General features: G+C 55.2%; 1 protein-coding gene and 1 long non-coding RNA gene across 3 annotated transcripts; one reads left to right on the forward strand and one right to left on the reverse strand.

Annotated features, from left to right (window-relative positions):
• Positions 1-901: 901 nt before the first annotated feature.
• LOC119533171 lies at positions 902-7,489 on the reverse strand. Its single transcript, XR_005216603.1, has 3 exons — positions 7,345-7,489; positions 4,688-4,783; positions 902-3,115 (listed from the first exon to the last, which is right to left on the reverse strand). It is a non-coding gene; the product is annotated as an uncharacterized LOC119533171 (long non-coding RNA).
• Positions 7,490-7,714: 225 nt separating this feature from the next.
• On the forward strand, positions 7,715-20,075 carry PGF (placental growth factor). Of its 2 annotated transcripts, none has more exons than XM_037835280.1 (7): positions 7,715-8,142; positions 9,300-9,342; positions 13,359-13,555; positions 14,082-14,158; positions 16,240-16,269; positions 16,360-16,416; positions 19,219-20,075. In XM_037835280.1, exons 1-7 carry the CDS (start codon positions 8,068-8,070, stop codon positions 19,244-19,246), a joined length of 507 nt encoding a protein of 168 aa, XP_037691208.1. In that variant the 5' UTR covers positions 7,715-8,067; the 3' UTR covers positions 19,247-20,075. The 2 variants fall into 2 exon arrangements, with proteins under 2 accessions (XP_037691208.1, XP_037691207.1); XM_037835279.1 differs by lacking the exon at positions 19,219-20,075 and adding an exon at positions 17,083-17,581.
• Positions 20,076-20,713: the final 638 nt, after the last annotated feature.

The following is a 20,713-nucleotide window of genomic DNA, read 5'->3' on the forward strand; positions in this document are numbered from 1 at the left end:
CCCACGGGCCAGCCCCACGAGCTTCCTTGATGTTCCTCAAATCACTCATACCCCGTCAAGCTGCTCCCCTTGCCTAAAATGCTTTTTATATGTTTTATTGATGCACAAGCACTGCCTTCCCCGTGTGAAGTCTTTCTTGACCCCTTTCCTGCCCCCTCCGTGGACCTTCCTAGAAGTCTCCAGGGCCACTGAGAGGACAGGCCACCTGGAAGGCTCCGAGCTGCTCACCTGTGCACCACCATGAGTCTGCGTCAGAGGGACTCTTGGGGGTTTGGTTTTGCACAGACCTGGTATTGTTTGAGACAACGTTAATTAAGCCTTTCCTGCTGGACTGGAAGCTCCTTGGGGGCTGTTCTAGTTTGCTAATGCTGCCGGAATGCAAAACACCAGAAATGGATTGGCTTTTATAAAAGGGGGTTTATTTGGTTACACAGTTACAGTCTTAAGGCCATAAAGTGTCCAAAGTAATGCATCAACAGTCAGGTACCTTCACTGGAGGATGGCCAATAGCGTCCAGAAAAACCTCTGTTAGCTGGGAAGGCATGTGGCCAGCATCTGTTCCAAGTTCTGCTTTCAAAATGGCTTTCTCCCAGGACGTTCCTCTCTAGGCTCCTCAAAAATGTCACTCTTAGTTGCTCTTGGGGTTTGTCCCCTCTTAGCTTCTCCGGAGCAAAATTCTGCTTTTAAAGGCCGTCTCCAAAATGTCTCTGTAAACTGAAACTCCTCTCTGAGTTCCAATGTGTTCTTCAAAGTGTCCCTCTTGGCTGTAGCAGCTTGCTCCTTCTGTCTGAGCATATATAGTGCTCCAGAAATTTAATTCAGACCCACCCTGAAAGGGCGGGCCAACACCTCCATGGGAATTATCCAATCGGAGTCATCACCCACAGTTGGGTGGGGCGCATCTCCATGGAAACACTCAAAGAATTGCAATCTAATTAACACTGATAGGTCTGCCCACACAAGATTACATCAAAGATAATGGCGTTTGGGGGATATAATACATTCAAACTGGCACAAGGGCCATCGTTGTCATCTTGGTGTCCTCAGCAACAAACCCAGGGCCTGGCACTGAGTGGGCCAGAATGAATGAAGGACCCACAGAAGACAGGTTCCTTCCCCTTCTCCTCTCCCACCCCTCCAACTGCACTCTTTGCATCAGGGGCCAACTCAGAGCCTGCCGCCAGCCCCCTTCTCCGAAACACGGATGACGAGTTGTTCAGGGGCTGACACTCCGAGGGATGACATTAAAATGGAACAGATACAGGCCCTTGCAGAGATCCTCACTCAGACCCACACCATTCCAGTGATGAGATGTTTAGTCTATGCTGTCTCCACTGACCTCCCAATCCATAGCAGAGATGAAGTCATTCCTGACAAGAACCAAAGTCCATTGCCACCTCCCAGTTTCTCTCGGGATCAAGGTGAGCGCTGTGTCTCCCGCCAAGCAGATACTCCAGGCTCTTCGCCCCACTGCCAGCTCCAGGGCACCGAGTGACAGCCTTTGGGGCCAGACCAGTTGCCTCCCCACACTCTGCAGTCTCTGGGCATAGTGTCCTGGGGGCGAAGGGTGGGCAGGGGTCTTTTGGCTGCTGCTTCCTCAACCCCCTCCTGCAATTGCTCAGGAAAGTCCTCCAGTCCCTCCCAGAAGGCAGGTGTTCTCTCTTTTTCCCTTTTGGTGGTGGTTGGCATAGGGGGGCTGCCAAAGACTTTTGTCACACTGCCTCCTGGAGATGTGGCTGGGGCACTAAAGCCTCTTCCCCAAGAGCCCTCAGGCCCTGGCCCTAGGGCCCACCACAGATCTTCCAGCTGGACTTGGGTGCCTTCCCAAGGGGGAAGGGAGGGAGGGAGCTTCCCTGCCTGGAGATGCACAGTGGGGTCTGCCGGGAGAGCCGCAGTGGGGGTCCCAGTCTCCCGCCCCCTACTGGGAAACAGTCCTAGAAGGTGAAGCTAACAGGTACTTACAACGTGCCAGGGACTGTGCTCTGTGATCCACTCCTACTGTCTCATGTACACCACACAACCAGCCTCTGAGATAGGCTTAGAAAGGTGAACAGACTTGCCCAGGGTCACACGGCTAGTGAAGGGCAGGCTGTTCGTCCCTGCCCGTCGCTGGCTCCTGGTGCAGCCTCTGCCGGTCCCGTCCATCCCTCCCCGTCTTCTACTTGCTGGCTGTGGGACCTGAAGGTTCCTTCCCTCCCTTATCTGAAACGTGGGAACAATAGGACTCCCTTGAAGGTGATGGGGAGAGTCTGCTTCCCCAGCAGAGCGTGGGGTGGGGGGTGGGGGCCGCCGTCCGGAGATGAGGGGCAGAGCCACCCAGCTGTCGCACAGAGGCAGACAGCCCCGAGCGACGATCGGCAGGCTCCCGGGTTCTCAGAGGGCCCCGTTCCACATCACCGCGGATTAGTTACAAATGGCTTCCTCTCCTCGTGTATCGCTTACACAGCAGAGAATGGGGTGATTGTTCCTGAGGAGGGAGCTCTCCCCCGGCCCCTCTCACCACAGCAGCTGAGAGACGCAGTGAGGAGGGGTCAGGAGGGGGTGTGTGCAGTCACCGCAGTCACAGGAAGTAAGGGGGTGGGGGGTCCCGGGCAGTGGGAAGGGACCAGCTGAATGTCCACTCCTGGTGGGCAGCAGGCGGCCGGGGACCGAGGTGTGGAGAGCGTCCTGAGTTGTGAGGGCAGGAAGGAGAGGCGGCTACAGGCTCTGGCTCGCAGGTGTCATCTCTCGACAGCAGCTTGCCAAGCAGGCCCAGCTGGGGTGGGATTGTCCCCCTGTTGGGTAGCCAGAGCCCAGCAGGAGCCAGGCCTCTGGATTTCACGAGACTCCGGACACCACTGGGATCCAACCAAATGCAGCTGTGACTGGCCGGCTCTCCAGCCCCCTGGTTTCAATAAAGCCTTGGCTGTCAAGGCTGGGGTGTGGAAGAGCCTGGAAGGAATGCTCCTCAGGAAGGCCGGCTTTCCTTTGGTGGTGGTCCCTTAACTTCGCCGCCGCCACTAAGAGAGGCCCCTCCGTTAAAGCAAAGGGTCAAGCATGCACAGAGTTCCCCTTTGTCATTCCTCCTAGCACAGCTGAAACCAGCTGGCATTTTCACAAAGGACTTCACTAAATACTAAGGGAGAACAAAAAGGAAATAATTACAGAAAACATGAAAAACCCAGCCCTAGCTGCCAAGCTCCCAAAGTACAGGTTTCTAACCCTTTGGGGATGATATATCATCCCAAAGTGTTGGGACAATGCTGCGACACCTTGCCTGGCTCCACTTATTCCTAGCTCTCATGCAGACGCCATCTTGTTGTCCACCTCTGGGAACCACTTGGTCACCCCTAGGCTCTTCCCCTAGTCACTTGCCAGCTCGGCCCCACCCCAGGCCTCCCACTAGGCTCTGGTCTCTGGCCTGAAGCACGAGCCTTGTCCCTTGGGTGCTGGTTGAGCTGCGGCGACCAGACCAGGGTGTGATTACACAGTAATGGGAGGTTGTTCTCCCACACTCACCCCCACCAGCGAGGCCCACCCAAGTTGAAAGGTATTCAGAATGGGGGCTAAGAGGGTGATCTCTGAAGACTGAGGGACATTTGAGAAAAATGGGCAGACTTGGGATGATTTCTCAATGGGAAGAGGGGCAAGTGCTCTGAGGGTTAGCCCAACTCAACCAATATCAAGTAAGCACCTGCCATGTGCCAGGCACTGAGCAAGCAGAGGGGGATACAGTCTCTGCCCTCTTAGATCTTACAGTCTTTGTGGGAAGACAGACAAGCAACTCGGCAATTATGACACCGAGAAGCAGGTGCTACAATGGGGGGGGGCGATGGATTGAGGTACTGTGGGAACCTGGGTGAAGGACATCTTGCCCACTGTGGGTGGCCGGGGAGACCACCGGATCCTGCCTGGAGAGAGGGAGCCAGAGCTCGGGGTTGAGGCTGGAGTGGGTCCACAGGAAATCTCAGCCCAGGAGATGGAAGGCAGAGAAGGCCACCCAAAGCTGCTTCTTGCTGGTGGCTTTGGGTAGCCACTGGCTACAAAGCATGCCAGACTATAAGGTAAAAAGCCCCAAACTGTCCTCTGTTGCTCTGCCTTCCAGCCAGGATGGGGGAGATTTTAGCCCTCGGCCACTGTACTTCTCCCCCACCTTAGGCCATACCCAGGTCTGGGCTCAGGGGCAGGGGCAGAAGGAGATGCCTCTCCAGAGGTCAGGGTTGGGAAATAGTTCAGAAGGTCAGGACAATGAAAGGCCAGGGTGAAAGGGGAAAATGAGTCAGGAAGCCAAAAACCAGGGAATTGGGAAGGGCTGGAGCAGGTGCTTTGGGACAAAGACCATGACTAATCCAAGGTGTGGGAGCCATGTGTTTGTGGGTGGCCTCACAGCCAGGGGCTGACCTGAAGGCTGCTCGGGGTCCGTGCCTGGTGGCTTGTTGATCTATATTGCCCAACTCCCCACCAGAGGGTCGGCTTCAGACCTGGGATCTGGGTTCTTCCTCCCACACACTGACCATTCAGTTTGTCTAGACAGATGAAGACCCAGAAAAGGCTCCAGCCACTGGCCCTGGCTTCAATTTACTTGCAGTTGGATTGGGAGCTAGGGCTCACGGTCCACGGAAAGGGCCTTGGAGAAACACCTAGGCTTGATCCCCCAGCTCTGGTCCTTACTTTTCTCATCTTCGAAATGGGAATAATTAAAACCTACCTTATGGGGTCATTGTGAGAATTCAGTAAGTTGAAGCGTTTAAAGCACCAGGCAAATTGCTCATCTCATAATAGAGGCTCAGTAAATGTTAGCTCTCTGAAACAACAGCAGATAATATCAGTGATAAACAGTTAAGCGTTGAATAGTGGGCACTGATCCTGTCATCCCCTTAGCATCTAGATCTACTTAGAAGGCCTCAATGGCAATTGAGGACTGTTCACCTGGATGGTGATGGTGAGAATGACTCTGTGTGTGTGAGAGAGAGATAGAACAAATCCCTTTGATTCTTGCTCCTTTGCAATTGGCAGAAGGATTCAATTCTTGTTCTTCTATCATCTCGTGTTCACGGTGGCAAGGACTCTCTCTAACTAGAGTGTTTTTATTTCTCGTAATAGGAATGAAACGCTGAATTAGAAATCATGCCCAACGGTTACCATTTCTTGTACGCCAAATGCTTTATCAGTCCTCTCACAACGCTAGGAGATAAGTACTATCATTACTTCCATTTGACAGATGAGGAAACCAGGGCTCAGAGAAGCTAGCCAGTAATGGAGCCACAATGCAGGGGAGCAGGGCCACCAGCACATCTGCCCTGGACTTTATGTGAGCAAGAATAAACTTCTATCAGGGTAATTTGTCAAAATTTTGGAGTCTCATTTGTTTCTGCCACCCAGCCTACCCTAGCTAATTCATCTCACTGCCCAGGAAGCAGGGTTCAGAAGGAGATGGTCTCCAGTTGACTGACAAAAGACTAAGGCACAGCCTGGAGGAGCCACAGACATTCCCCAAGGCAATGAGCTCACTCCAGATTGCAGAAAGCGAGCTGTGGCATTCCCAGCCACCTGCACCCCCACCCCAACACAAACACACACACACACACACACACACACATGAAGGTAAACTTCCTGGGATCCTCCACACCACATCCAGAACCTGGGGCATAAGAGAGTACAAGCAATATGCATTAAAAGAAAGAAAGAGAAAGAGAAAGGGAGGGAGGAAGGAAGGGAGGGAGAAAGAAAGAAAGAATACAAACACAAACACACATACCATACATACCCCCATATATACAGTTTACAGTTATAGGCAAATATGCCCAGCTACATACATTCAAAATATTCAGGTATAGAGAAGAATATACAATACAAATACTTCAATACACACTCAGTCATGCACAATACACCCCCATGCCCACATATACAAATCCAAATAAAAACTAAGGACACACATAAACATGTGTATATACAACAAACATGTTATGACAAGGATGTATGATCCAGAGATTCACAAACACGCACCTACTTACCCTCATGTACTCTCCACCACAACTCTGGGCTCTTGGAAGGAATCCGTTTGCCCCAAGCGCCCCAGCATGTTGGAGCCTGTCAGAATGTTCTTTGCAGGCCCGCCTAGCTAGCCGGTGACTGGCCTTAGCTCCTGGACCTCCGGCTCAGGCTTGGGGCCGGCCAGGGAGCGAGGCAGCGTCTCTGGCAGCCCCCACGTGGGTGGGCAGGCAGCGGACGCAGAGGTCATGGGGGTCAGAGCTGGGCTGCCCTGGCCTCCCTGCTCCTGGCTGGAATGTGAGCTGGAGGGGCCACCTCCCAGGTATCCCCTCTCCTCTGCAGTCACCAGCTGCCTCCAGGCCCAGGCCAATGCGTGATCCCAAACGCTGCCAGGTTCCTGGAGCCAGGGAGCTGGGCATGGAGGGTGGTAAGGCAGTGGGAGATGGGGGGGTTTGAGGATCCTGAAGGGCACACATAAATGCACACAGAGATGCACAATCACACACAGAAGCCTGTCCAGAGAAAACACACAAATGCAGAGTCACAGACAGGTATACAAACTCACATTCCCACTGAAATACACATTCAGACACACTGCCCAACATACCCTGAGATGCAGCAGGGACACACACATGCACACACACAATCACACAAGCTTACAGAGCTGGCAAGAGAACAGATGCACACACAGAGCAACATGTGGACATACAGGGGACACACGCTGTCACTCAGACCACACAGAGACTCGAACACACAGACCATAGGGATCTTCACAGTCACATATAAATGCACACACTTGCACATACACACACAGACTCATGTCTGCAGGCCCCTGCCACGTTTCAGAATTTCCTCTAATATCACACCAGGCCTCTCACCAGCACACGTGTGGGCCTGGCAGGGAGGGCCTGGGTGGACGGCTGCCCAAGGAGGAAACTAGAGCCAGACCCCCAGCCGGGTGCCCCAAGGTGTTTCCGGCAGGCCGTCCACAGCTGGGCTGCCCTGCTGTCTAAGTGCCCGGCCGCCAGGAGGGCAGCCTATTGGGAAGAGAGACCAATCTGGAGACGTGTGGCTCAGCTTTCATCTCTGCCGGTTCCTTGGACACACACAGACACATGCACATATACACTTCTCGAGAGTGCATATGTATGTACAACACATTCAGGCAAGGCACTCGGAACCTCGGTGCCTTCATCTATAAAATGGGGTTACAGATCCTTTCAATCCCAAAGATTGAGGGGATGAGGTAATGCCACTCTGAAGAAAGGCCAGTGCAAGTTGCTGCCTCCCTAGGGGTGGAGGGGAAGGCTGTTTCTCGCAGGGCGGCTAAAGTCTCATGAATTTAGCCTTGTTCCCAGCCACTGGGCTCCTCACCTGGATCCCCTCCAAGGTGGCTGGTCCAGAAGAGCCCGAGCGGGGCCGAGGCCCCTCTCCCCTGGCCCCCGGCGCCAGGCTCCAAGTGGCCCCCAGGGGGGCGGCTGCGGGCTAGGCTCCGGGGCGATGGGGAAGTCTTAGGATCTCGGTCTGAAGCGCCCCTTCCAAGCACTCCGGGGTCGCCGGAGGCGGGGTTCGAGCTGCAGTCGCCCGGCTCCGCCCCGGGGCTCGGCCGCGCCCTGGGACTCCCTGGGATCCGGGTGGCGGCCTGTCGCCTACTCCGAGTGGGCGGGGCTCCGCGCCCGCCCCGCCCCGATTCCCAGCCCTGAAACCCAGCCGCGAACAAGCTTCAGTCCCAGAAGGGAGCTGCTGTGTGAGCAGGAAACTGCATCCTCAGACCTCTGCCCAGCCACGAGCGGACCTGAGACTGCCCTGCACGCCCGGCGGAGCCTCCTCCGGGGCCCGGCTGCCCCACACCGCCCCGTCCCTCCGCGCGGCTCCCCATTGGGTTCCCCAGCCACAGCTTCACCTGCGGGCTCCTGACTCCCCAGGGCTCCCGGAGGATGCTCAGGCCACCGGCCGAGGCCCTGAGGCAGCAGTGAGGGGGGCCTCCAGTCTCCCATTCAGCTCTTCTCAGTCCCCTCCGCCTGTGCCTGCTGCTCCCCCAGGGGTTGAGCATGGTGGTTTTCTCTTGGAGCCGGCTGGATCGGGACGTCTGAGAAGATGCCTGCCATGAAGCTGATCACTTGCTTCCTGCAGCTCCTCGTTGGGCTGGTGCTGTCTGCTGTGCACCCCCAGGTGAGAACTGCCTCCCACCCCAAGCCTGATTCCCCTGAGCTTCCCACCGCCAGCTCTCTACACTGGGGGCTCTGAAATCAGACCCACTCTTGGGAACAGCAGCCCCAAGGATGTCTAAACACAGTCCAGGAGCCGGGCTGGACCTGCGTCCTCTGGGAGGAGACCTCAGGCTGGGCTGGGGGGAGGCCACAGGGAAGGGAGGGAGGTTTCCTGTCTGGCTCCCAGAGCACTGGTGGCTTTGCTAAAAGCATCTGTCTACTAATCCCAGGCTAGTCCCTGGCCTTGTGGTCAGGGTCGAGTCCCCATGACCAGCCAGGCACCCCCAGGACCTCTGACCTGGCCTGGCATGGGGGTTCGCAGGCGGAGGGGGAGCAGATGAAGAGGTGGGTAGTGGGGAACCTGGGCCCCGCTCTCTCCAGGGCTCAGGGCTGAGCCGAGGACTCCCGGGTGGGCTAGGAGGAGACAAGAGGTCTGGCTGTGCTCTCTCTCCTGGGTGGGTGGTCGGAGGTCTTGAGTACGGGGCATGGGGAAGTGAGCAGGGCCCTTTTCCCAGGAGCCGGGTGAGTCTGGCTGGGAGCCAGCTTGGGCAGTAAAATCCTGACAAAGCCAATAAGCTCCCTTTCCACTGTGCTGTCCTGCTGCCCTGGGAGTCCCCGGCCCCAGCCCAGGAGCTGGGTGGGCTGGGCAGCCCCCCCAGGTGCCCAGGAGCTCTGCCACTGCCTACCTGGTAGGGCCGGCCAGAAGGGTAACGTTACGGGCAATATCAACCCATGACAACACCCGCTTCAGCCCTTTGGCTCCCACCAGCTGATGGTCTCCCCCTGGGCTCTGGCACCCAGCCAAGGCAGGCTGTATATGGCCAGCAGGGCTGGGCTGGGGGCTGGATGGAAGGGAGACCCAACAGGATTGCAAGATCTTTGGGACCCAGAAGGTAAAGGGCATCCAAAAGCCTCCAATCTCCTGCTCTTTTCCAAATGAGGAAACTGAAGCCAGAGAGGTGTGGGACTCATCCAGGGTAAGTTGCATCTAGAAAGAGGCAGATCTGAGACAGGGCAGAGAGAGAGAGAGAGTGTGTGGAGCGGGTGGGAAGGGGGTCCAGGGGCAGAGCTCAGAGTCGCAAGGGGGTCTCTCTCATCTCTGTACCTTTCTGTCTACAGCACCGGGTCTCGTCTGCTCGGAACAGCTCATCAGAGGTAGAAGGTAAGCTAGTTGGGCTGGGGTGCAGAGGATGGGAAGGGATTGACATAAGGGGTGGATGCATGCTGATAAGTTGGGGACAGTCTACAAGCTAGACATCCTAGCTGATGAAGTTAGCAGGGCCTGAAAGATCCCCCATTGTGACCAAGAAGCCTGGACTAGGTGATCTCCTGGGTCAGGGTCATCCAGCACACAGAGCACAGGGCTGGGGTCCCACTAGCTGGCTCAGAGCCCCTTCTCCAGCATGATATAAGGTGGACAGATGGGGCCTTGGAGGGTAGGGTGGGCAGGGAGTGCCAGGGGCCAGACAGGGGGTCTGGGAGCTGGATGCAAGGGCAGGCAGTCCAAAGGAGGGATGAGAAGACCTTCCCAGGAGCCCGGTCCTGGCTGAGCTGCAGGGATCTGGTCAGGCCTCTCCATTGATTACAAACAAACAGAACAGGAGTCGTGCCCTCCCTGGCCTCTCCATTTCCCACCCAGTTACATCAAGAGGGAATCTTCAAAGGGCAAAGAGATGTTTGCCAAAGAGACATACATGCAGAAGGCAGGAGGCCCATGCCAGTCCCCCTGCCCTGCTCCTCCCTCCCTGCCTCTCTGAGACGTGCAAAGTGGCCACGCATCACTGCTGAGGCTTCCCATGGTGCCGTGGGAGTGGGGGCCTGTAGGGACGTGCACACGCACACGCGTGGTAGACGTCTGGGAGCTGGGAACACCCTCTGCCGGCCGCCTGCCTGCCCACCACCTGCCTGCCTGACAACCAGCGTCTCCTGGGCCCGGCCGTGCTCCACCACCTGAGTCCCAGGCCCCTTGGCCACCCTGGTGTGTGGGGGCAGTAGCCACCCTTGACTTCACTGACCCACACCCACCCCAGGGTGCCCTTTGGAACTGGCATGATAGCATGCTCTCTGGGATCTGGAAAGGGACCCTCCACCAACAACACTCCATGTCCTTTCTGATGCTTTTAGTGTAATTCAGACAACAGCTACCAAGAAAAAGCCTGAGCCTCAGTTTCCTCATCTATATAATGGGAGCATTAGACTACATGCTATCTAAGGTTCCTGCTTTTTGTAAAGATGATAGGTTCTGTGACTCCACGGAGGAAACACAGGTGTCTATCTTCCAGGGACGGGATACGGAGACTTGCAAGTATAGATTCATTAGGCCAGCTCACTCCTTATCCCGATCAATTGGGGAGCCCGTATTGTGGTCAAGGGAAAGACAATGAGCTTTGGACCCGATCTATCAAAATCTGAAAATGCCATCCCCTCTGCTAACTCCAGAGAAAGAGACTGGCCTGGTCTGTGTTGAGGAAAGTTCTCCAGGCGTGAATGTTGATGTTTACTATTCACGGTAATAATTTTGGGCACTTACTCCTGACCACAAGGTTGGTGACTCGGAAGGCATTAGTATTCTCCCACGTTTTATAGATGAAGCACCTGAGGCTCAGAGAGGCCTGAGGTGGGGGGTGGAGGTGTTGCCTGAAGTCTCAGATGCTCCCCAGTGTCTGCGGCAGAGCAGGGGTGCGTGGCACCAGGCAACTAGTGGCCCAGTGGCTGAGCTGGCATAAGCAGGGTGTCCCTTGTGGCAGGCTTGCTGTGTACCCTACCAGTGACCTGGGGAGGACACCTGCTGGTCTTGGGCAGGTGGCCAGTGGCCAGGCAGCTTCTCCCTGGCAGCCTTCCCCAGCAGCTTGCTCTCAGGATTAAACGTTTCGCTTCTTGGGGATCCTCCCTCCCGGGTGGCAGGCGACTGGGGCCAGATGGGAGAGGGCTGAGGGCCCCCTCTGGCCCTGGGAGTGGCCCTTGGGGAACGGCCAGCCCTGGGCAGGTGCCTCCCGGGGCACAGCCTCCCTCTGCTCTCGCCTGTCCCCACTGTTGGAGCAGGTCCGGGGCCAGAGGAAGTGCTTTCAGGAGAGGCTGAGCAGCTCCCCCAGCCAGGCCCCTTGCCCAGCCCCCTCTTTCTCCCACACCCCCAGGCAGGGGCCTCCAGGGACGAGTCGCCCTCTTTCCCAGTGGCTGCCAGGTGAAGCAGGCCCCAGCCCATCGCCCTTCAGCCCTCCCCCCCCACACACACATACACTGCCTGGCCATGTGGCCCGGGAAGAGGCGGATTTCAGGATTTCAGGGTTCTGGAGCCTGGGTCCTGTTGACGCAGTGGTGTGGGGGTGAGAAAAGGAAATCCCTTCTGTTGCCAAGGCTCAGCTGGCTCTGCTGAGCCTGGCCATGGCCCCAACAGCCCGGCTGGGTGGGAGTCTGTGGCAGGATGGTAGGGGGCTGGGTGCCCCTTCCCTGCTGCCGTCCCCTCCCTGATGGCTGGTCCCAGGGCAGCGGCCTGAGTCTTCTATGGCGCTTTGGCAGCTGGTTAGACCTTTGCTGTTACCGCATTTTCCAAGGAGGCAATTAAATGCTCATGGCTCATGAAGTTTTGGACTAAACATGCAGCTCATGGAGTTGATGAGAGAGGTGCTTCTTTGAGCCCACATTGCAAAGCCCTCCCCTGGGCTGCAGAGCTGCCTTTGGGGAGGGAGGCCATGTTTCCCCTTAGATCCAAGGGTGTGTAGCAGTGGCCTGGAAAGGTGGAGTCGGGGAGACCTCTGGGCCCCCTCCCAGCCCCTGGCCCAGCCGAGCTGACAAAATGGAGAGGCAGGCACCCAGCTAAGGGTGGTTTATCACCTCTGTGGTTGCCTTGGCCAGCTCCACGTGGACACACCTCCTCTCAGGTATTTTCCACCAGGTTTTAGCCTTTCCTGAGGGCCTCTGCTAAGGCTGGAGTTTATTTTTCCTCTGAGGTTACCCTGAGCTCACATCCTTGTAGGCTAAGGAGAATGGACTTTGCCCGTTCTGCCTCCTAGGAAGGTCACGGAAGTAAGTGAAGGGCTGCTAGGAAGGCCGTCTGTTGCTCCGTGGCTGAGGCTGCAAGGCCCCAGGTGACCTAGCTGTCTGTCAGGTGTGGGCCAGGATGACCCAGAGCCAGAGACATTTCTCTGCCTACGGTATTGAGGCTGGCCTGGGTCACACGCACGGAATCACAGGCCGTCCATGGGAGCCAAAGGGACCTTGGCCACCATCTCTTTCCAGCCTTCTTTTTCCCCAGCTGAAGAAAGCAGTATGCCCAGAAAGATTAAGTGACCTCTCTAAGGTCACATGACCAGTGTAGGGCCAAAACTAGAAGCCAGTTTTCCTGGCTCTGGCTGGACTTTTATGCCTCTGAAGGGGCAGTGCCTTTTGAGAGATTCTAGATCAGCCTCTAGAAGATCCCCTCCATGAGCACCAGGACATCATGGGGTCCTCAGTGAGCTATCACCTAATCAATCAGCAATTACTTAGTCCATGTTTATCCAGCCTCAGTCCCTGGTTGTATAGATCAGAGCCACCAATGACTGAGATAAGGTGAGCAAAATCCTCAAGGTGGGAATGGAGATGGTGCTACCCTGGCCCAGCACAAGGGCTGGTCAGCCTGATGGGGGTGGGGACAGGGTCATCGTTGGGGAGATCTTGGCTGCCAGGCAGAGGAGTTGGCCCTCGGTGGGATGGGCCATGGGGGAGCCATGGAAGGGCTTTGCTGGGGGAAGGTCAACCTTCTCTCGGGGACTGGCCTGGTTTCTCCAAGTTCCCAAAGACTAAGGAAGCACCAAGTAGGACCTGAGAAAGAAAGATCCGGAAAGCTCCACACCTGCCGAAGCTCCAAGGGCGCCAATGCAGAATGTGGGTGCCTGAGTTGAGAATGGAGCAGAGAGCTGGGAACTCTGGGAAATTCTGCACTGCTGGAATTTCCGTCCAGCAGGTGTGCGAAGGGCTCAGCGACCGTGTCCCAGAGGGGTCTCCTCAGGAGTTCAGTGATGGGGGCCTCAGACTGGCATGGGGGCTTCCTGGAGGAGGGGGACCTCAGACTGGCATGGGGGCTTCCTGGAGGAGGGAGTGTGGGCTGGCCCTTAAGGGCCCTGCAGGGGCTCAGGAGCTGCATCTGGGGCTTCTTGGAGCAGGCCCCTCCTGGCCTGACACCTCTGTGCCTTCTCGCAGTGGTGCCCTTCCAGGAGGTATGGGGCCGCAGCTACTGCCGGCCGCTGGAGAGGCTGGTGGATATCACGTCCGAGTACCCCAGTGAGACGGAGTTCTTGTTCAGCCCATCCTGTGTCCCCCTGCTGCGCTGCACCGGCTGCTGTGGTGACGAGGGTCTGCAGTGTGTGCCCACAGAGATTGTCAATGTCACCATGCAGGTAGGGACAGCTTCCTGCTCCCACCCTGGCTTGCCCTGCAGCCCACCAGCCCTGCTCCGAGCCTGCCCAGGAGAGGGATACTCCTGCCCGAGGCCCCTCACCTCCACCCCACCCATTTTTTTCAGGCTCTGGCTTAGTCCTACCCCAAGATCCAGATATTTGAAAATGCTCTAGCTAAGACTGGAAAAGAAATCTGCTCATATTAAAGAAGTCCTTGTTTACAGTGGGAGGGAGCGTTTGGTGCCCTCTCAGTGAGCTTTGCGCCACACAGTGCAATGGTGCAGTGAACAGTGCCAGGTGCTTCACAGGGGTTTCCGCATTTCATCCTTTAAGGCAGGAGTTATGCCCATTTTACAGAGGAGGAAGTTGAGGTTTAGAGGATTTCTTTCATGTGGGCCGAAGGCAGACGAAAATGGGGTCTGGTTCTCTGCCCCACCCCGACCCCTACAGCGCTCCCAAGGAGGAAGCAAGGAGAGGGGCTGTTGCAAACCCCCAATCCAGGCATCCAACCTTCCTCTTCCCGCAGATCCTGAAGATCCGCCTTGGGGAGCAGCCCTCCTTCGTGGAGCTGGGCTTCTCCCAGCACATACGCTGTGAGTGCAGGTAGGTCCACACAGCAGGCTCGGGGACGGGCCCCAGTCACCTGGCGGCCTCCATGATGGTGGATCCCAGGGTGCCCTAGGTGGAGGCTCTCGTGCCCATCCCTGCTCCAGGTCACACTTCCTTCCTGGCTAAGGGAGACCAGGGAAACCAGGGACCCACTCCAAGGCATCCGGCGGCAGCTGCCTTTCATTTTGTGCCCCCAACCCAGCTGGGCTTCCTTGAGGAGGTGGTCCCAGCAGCTAGAGTACAGCCGCCAAGATGCCACAGGGGAGGAGAAAGCCTGGGACCCTCCCAGACTTACAGGGGCTGGGGGCATGTCCTTCCAGCTCCCCCAAGGTGCGAGGCGGCTGCTTCAGGCCCCTGGGAGAGGCACCAGGAGGCAAAGGCCCTGCAAGTCTGAACTTGGTCCTGGACCAGGCTGCATGCCCACAGGAGGGGGCAACCTGGGCTGAGGAGCAGAAAGATGGGAGAGAGGGGCAGAAGGAGGCACTGTGGTTTCTTTAGAGTTGCAGCCCATGTCCCTGCCCCACGGAGGCTCTGACCAGCCCTGGCCTTGCTGTCTGTGCCCGGGGCACTTTGAGCATTAGTTACCGAGAGCAGCAGACCTGGCACTGCCAGTCAGGTTCAGAGAAGAGAGAAAGGAGCTGAGATGTTGCTCCTGACCACCGGGGACCCCTCCTGGGCAGGCAGTCAGGGGAGGGCTAGCTAGCCCCTCACAAGGCATTTTAATGGGCTTTCTCATTTATTCAACAAATATTTGTTGAGTGCCTACTGGACTCCAGGCACTGTCCTAGATGCTCGGGATACAGTGGTGGGCAAGGCGGGCAAGGTCCCAGCTCTCATACCCTCCCTGGGAGGTAGGTACTATTGCTGCCCACCCCTCCCCCAAACGTTAAAGATAAGGAAACAGGCTTGGTGGGGATATGTGATTTTCCACAGCTCATGAGTATAGGAGGAGGGATTTGAACCCCAGCCTGTCTGACCCCTAAGCCTGCCCTTCTTCATGCTACTTCTCCTGGCCATTACCACCTTCTCTAAGAGCCCCATCACTGCCCTGGGCTTGACCTTGCCCAGGGTCCAGGATCTGGCTGCCCCTTTTGGACATGAGTCCAGGCTCTAGGCCCTCCCCAGTGTACCATATAACAAGAGCTAGCAATGAACCCTCTCAGGCTCAGCGCTAGGTGGTGACCTTTTGCCTCCTGTGTTACCTTTGCCCTCACAGCCACCCTTGGGGCAGGCAGAAAAGGAGACCAAGGCTCCAAGAGTGTCTCTGACTTTCCCAAGACGGCAGAGGCATGACAAAGATAGCCCCGAGCAGCCCTGGGACCCTGCCCTTGTTCGCTAGGGGGGCAGCTGCCCTAGGACAGCATTCTCTGATCCCAAAGCTGACTCTTAACTATGCTACCCCACGCCTCCACCCACTCTTCTCAGGGAAGACTGAGGCCCTGCCCCTTTTCAACAGGCTTGGCAGCAGGGACACCTTTCTTCTCTCTTCTGGGCCAACAGCCACAGCCCTGGGAGGTAGAGCCAGGCTGTGCCGGGCGACTGGGGAGTGGGGGGTGGGAGGCTTGTGCTCACCTGCCCTCACCCCCACCCCGTACCCATCTCGCTGCTGTTGCCTGCAGCACTGCACACCCCCCAGGGAAGGGGCTGGGGCAGGGACTGTGCTGGCAGCCACCAGCCCCTCGTCCCTGGCCTTGCCCATCATTTACCGTCCTTGAGGAAATTCCCAGAATGCCGCCTGGAAGTCAAGGCAGGAGGAGCAAGGACAGGAACTGAACAGAAAAAGGCCTAGTGGAGCAGCAGAGAGTAGATTCAGAAGTCCCCAGATTTGATGCCAAGAGGCTGAGGAGTGTGAAGGGGTTGGAATTCGGCCCCTCCCTTGGTGGGGTCACCAGTGCCTAGAGTGGGAGCTGGAGGCCATCTCTCCCTCTCTAGCTCCATGCTACCCTCTAGTGTCCCCAGTGCCAAATGCAGGGCCAGGACTCAGGTTTCTGAGGACAGGGGAAGGGGTGGCTGGGAGCCCCCCACTTACCGCTTTCCTGCCTCTCCTCTGCCCCCTTCTCTCTCTGTCTTCCCAGGCCTCTGTGGGAGAAGATAAAGCCAGAAAGGTAAGTGGCCTGGCTGGGGCTCGGGGCTGTTCTCTGGCCTGCCAGCCCCAGGCCTAGCATGGGGTCCCTGACACTTTTGGCTTATTGCAGGAGGCGGCCCAAGGGCAGGGAGAAGAAGAAGCAAGAGAAGCAGAGACCCAAAGACCCGTGAGTGCTCAGGAGTGGGGGGGCCCAGGAATGGCAAGAAGGCCGGGCCAGAGGGATCCCATGACCTGCCAGCAGGGGCCAGTGGCCGGGGAGGGCGCAGGGCAGCCATACGGGCCAGAACAGGGAGCTGCGCATCCTAGAGGTCTTAGGGCATTAGGAAGCATCAGGGGACCGTGGCTTTTGTCCTGGCTTAGCCCTAAGTCTCTTTGCGGCCTTGAGCAAGTGATTTCCCTTGTTGAGCCTAGTTTTTCTCTGTGTAGAATGAGGCGGAAGGTCCTCCAAACATTCAGTCACTCCACACACATTTACCGAGCACCTCCTGTGGACCAGGCACATCAGTGAACAAAACAGAATTCCTGCTGTCGTGGGGCTGATGTTCTGGTGATGACAACTCAAGCAGCCGAAGGTTCTCTAGGGCTACTTCCTAGTGGCCTTGGGGGAGGTGCACTCCCCTACGGCTCCCAGGCCAGGATTTCTGTGCCCAGGGGATACTTGAGGGGTCCCTACTTCCTCTCCCCTTCTCAATGCTACCTGCTCAATGCTACACACCTGGGAGCAGCAGGCTGGATTCCCAGGCCTGAGCGTGGCTGGGAGAGAAGCACTAGAGAAGGGAAATCCCAAATCTGTGGTGGCAAATACTAAAAATAAAATATTTCAATTGCACAGTAATTCACTCACAACGCTGGTTCACCTTCGGGGCGCAAGCCTCCTCCCAGCTCCAAGGCATCAAGAAATCATTTCAAGCTCTGGGAGTGGAGCTGATGCAAGCCCCGAACACCTCACAGCCCTGCCCCTCCGAGAACTGAGACACACCCCACACCCCACTCTCCCACCCCAGCACCCTGACCCAAGCATCGATGGGAGGAAGGAGCTAATAAAGAAGTCAGAGCAGAAGTCAAGCCAGGCCGGGCAGCCTCCATCGGCTCCGTGTCCCAGGACAGCAGTCTTCAAACGGTTTATCCGGGAATCTCCTAAAAGGATTTCGCAAAACCCTGTGCTCCCTTCCTCATTTTAAAGTTGACATTGACCTCTTTCATCATAATTGTAAATAGTTGCAAAGGATGTAATTTCTGGCATATTATAAATATTAATATTTTAATATAAAGCTATTACATAACTCTTCACATGTACCCTATGGAATCTATATGCCATACGAATTTAGTACTCGCTATCATCCATTTTTTAAAAAATTAAAAAAAAATAATTTTTAAAAAATAATAAAATAAAAAACAAAAAAATTAACAGCAACAATAATTAAAAAAATCACATTAATAACCTTTTTTTACTAGTTGCATATTTATATTGCTTCTTTCCCTTCTTGAGCTTGTATTTCCATTTCACTTTCCCGACAGAATTTCAGCCTGATGTAATATATTTTTTAATGCTCAAAGGTCTTTCATTATCGCTGCCACAAAAATGGTATATAAATTTGAATTATTTTATATTTCCTGTGAACATAAAGCTCCAAGTTAAAATGGCTCCAATTATTAGTAGCTCCAATTGATCAAAACAGCACAAATACATCATATTTTAATAAATGTTAAAAATAGAAAAAGTAAATCTTACTGGGAATGCACCTCAGTGAGGTGGATGCAGCTACCTCTTTTCAATCAGCTAATGTCTCCATTATGAAATGTTACTTAGGATTGAGCATTAATAGTAGATGAAAAGTTTGAGAAAAATTGTTCACATAAAGTAAATGAGGCTGGGAGGAGTTTTGTTTTATCAATATCACTCATCTACTTAAAATTTTCCAGATTATTTTGCCAAAAATCTCATGGTGATCTGCTAACAGAAATTATTTTTAATGATACATTAGCTGAAAAATGGGGTAAGTTGTTCTGCCATTTTGCTGAAAGCAAAGACGTGGAAATTGCCTGACTTGCCAATGGGCTGGTTACCCATCATTTGCCATATTTCCTTTCTTGACAACTAGCCAATGTCTCAAATTGTTCTTTTGTTTAGTGTCCCCAAGTATTTTCACCTTGGGGCAAAGCATGGTAGCAGGACTTGGAACTGGCGAGAGGCATTCCTTTCCTTCTAAAGGGAGGAGGGAAACTGTGGAAGGGCTGGTGGAGAGAAGACCTGAGGCAGGCACTTTCTCACACGAATAATTTTAAGACCACATACCTACGGAGACTGCAAATTGATTTCTTTAAAACCATCAATAAGGTTATTTGTTTTTCTTATTCCTTTGTTTTGTTAGGGTTTGTTAATTTTCTTAGTGTATGGTAGGGACATGTTGGAAGCAATACAGTTATTTTAGGTTATCTGTTTTTCTTAATCCTTTGTTTTGTGTTGTTTGAATTGGGTTTTTTTTCAAGTTTTTAATAAAGTAAAGAAAAAAAACAGCTATTGCATTTAAAAAAATAAAAATAAAATCATCAATAGCCATGTCCCCCTTCACCAATCTTTGCATACATCCAGGGGCACATGGACCCCGTTTGAAGACTGCTGTCTTGGAGTAGCCAGAGGCATTATGTCAAAGAGCCAGACTGGGTTCTAATTCTGGCTCTGCCACTGACTAGCTGTGTGGCCTTGGGAAAGTTTCTTAACCTCTCTGAGCTCAGTTTCCTCGTGGCATGCTGTTAAAGGGAAACGAGACAGCCCTTAGCGCAGGGCTGGGTCCTGGGTAAGTGCTTGGTGAAGGCTAGCTCCTAGCTTCTGATTGGCCTCGGTGCAAGCAGATAGCCAGGTTTGCTGCATCCTCCCCACACTCCCTGGGTCCATCCCTGTCCCACATGAGGGGACCCCACCCTCTGCAGTGTGCTGATACCCCCGTCTGTGTTTGATCTCTGGCAGGTGTGGCAATGCTGTTCCCCGGAGGTAGCCAGCCCCTCGGAGGAGAGACCCCACCTGGCTCGTGTATTTATTGCCGTCACTCTCAGTTACCTCCCTGCTGGCACCTGCCCTCTATTTATTAGCGATCGCATCCCTGCTGAATGACTCAACCCCTCCTAGATGAGGGGCAGGGAGGGACAGGATCCTCAGGAATTTAGTGCCTTAAACAGACCGTGAGAGAAGGAAGGAAGGCGGCCACAGACCTGTGAGTTCTTCAGCTTGGGAAGAAACAAGACACGTGGGCTTGTGAGAAGAAAGCCAGGCTCCAGAGGCTCTGGGAGTCTCCAGGGAGCTGGAGGGGGAAGGAGGGGACCCAAACGTCTGTTCTTGGGCTCTTGGCTCTGCACGAACAAGCAGCCCTTGCTTTGGGGGCTCCTGGCCAAGGCGAGGGGGGAGGAAAGCAGGCAGCGGCTGGAGGTGGTCTGGCCACTTCCTCCTCTTCCTGGCAGCAGCCCAACACCCTGGAGATCAGAATGTTCAGCTCTGGGAGAACAGCGGTTGCCTGGGGACCTCTGCACTCCTTGTCCCCACAGGGTCTCTCCTCGCATCTTGCCACCTGCTTGTGATGGGACATTGTTCTTTCCAGCCCAGCACCACCATCCTGCCCCTCATGGGGACATTGGCAGCGCGTGGGCCCTGGGCCGGACAAGGGGCAGCCCAGCCAATGGGGACAAAGCCACCAGGGAGATGCCCTGAGTATCCAGCCCGATGGTGTACAGCAAGGGGGGCAGGTTCCCCAAGGCCCCAGTGCCCTGCACAAGCTGCCCCTGCGGGGCCATCTGACTGCCAGCCAGATTCTCTTGAATAAAGTATTCTAGTCCGGAAACAGCTTATCCAGGGGCATGTGTCTGCTGGGGCAGCGGGCAACAACAGAAAATGGAGGCAGGACAGATAAAAGCTTCATGGGGGGAATGGAAAGAGCACAATGACTTTTCTGAGCCTCAGTTTCCTTCTCTGAAAAAATGGGGGTTGTGAGGAAGCACGCCACCACGTGCGGCAACACGTCAGCTTCCTCCTTCCTCCCTCCTTTTGACAACTGAGGAAACTGAGGCCCGGACAGGAGAAGTAGCTTCCCAAGACCTGATAGAGTCAAAAGAGCCCTGAACTTGAGTCAGAGGCCTGAGCCTCTCCCTTCATTCACCGAGTGACATTGACCTTCCCTCTGCCTCAGGTTTTCTTCTCTAACGGGACAGGTTTGGCTGGACAGCCCCTCTGGCCTTGACAGGCTCAGGTCCTGCTGGGGCCAAGGGCTCGAGGCTCAGTGGCCTTGGATGGTCCTATATGGGCTACCCCAAGGCCTGCTCCCACACCATCCCAGCTACTTTAGGCACATCCTGGGGTCCACCCCTCCCCTAATGAGGAGCTCTCAAGAGGAAGTCATAGCCTCCAAGCTGAGGTTGGAGCCTGGCCCCAGCCACCCATGAAAACCATCAAATTCAAGAGCACAGTCCCGTTT

Source organism: Choloepus didactylus, chromosome 4, assembly GCF_015220235.1.
Source record: "Choloepus didactylus isolate mChoDid1 chromosome 4, mChoDid1.pri, whole genome shotgun sequence".
NCBI classification, from domain to species: domain Eukaryota; kingdom Metazoa; phylum Chordata; class Mammalia; order Pilosa; family Megalonychidae; genus Choloepus; species Choloepus didactylus.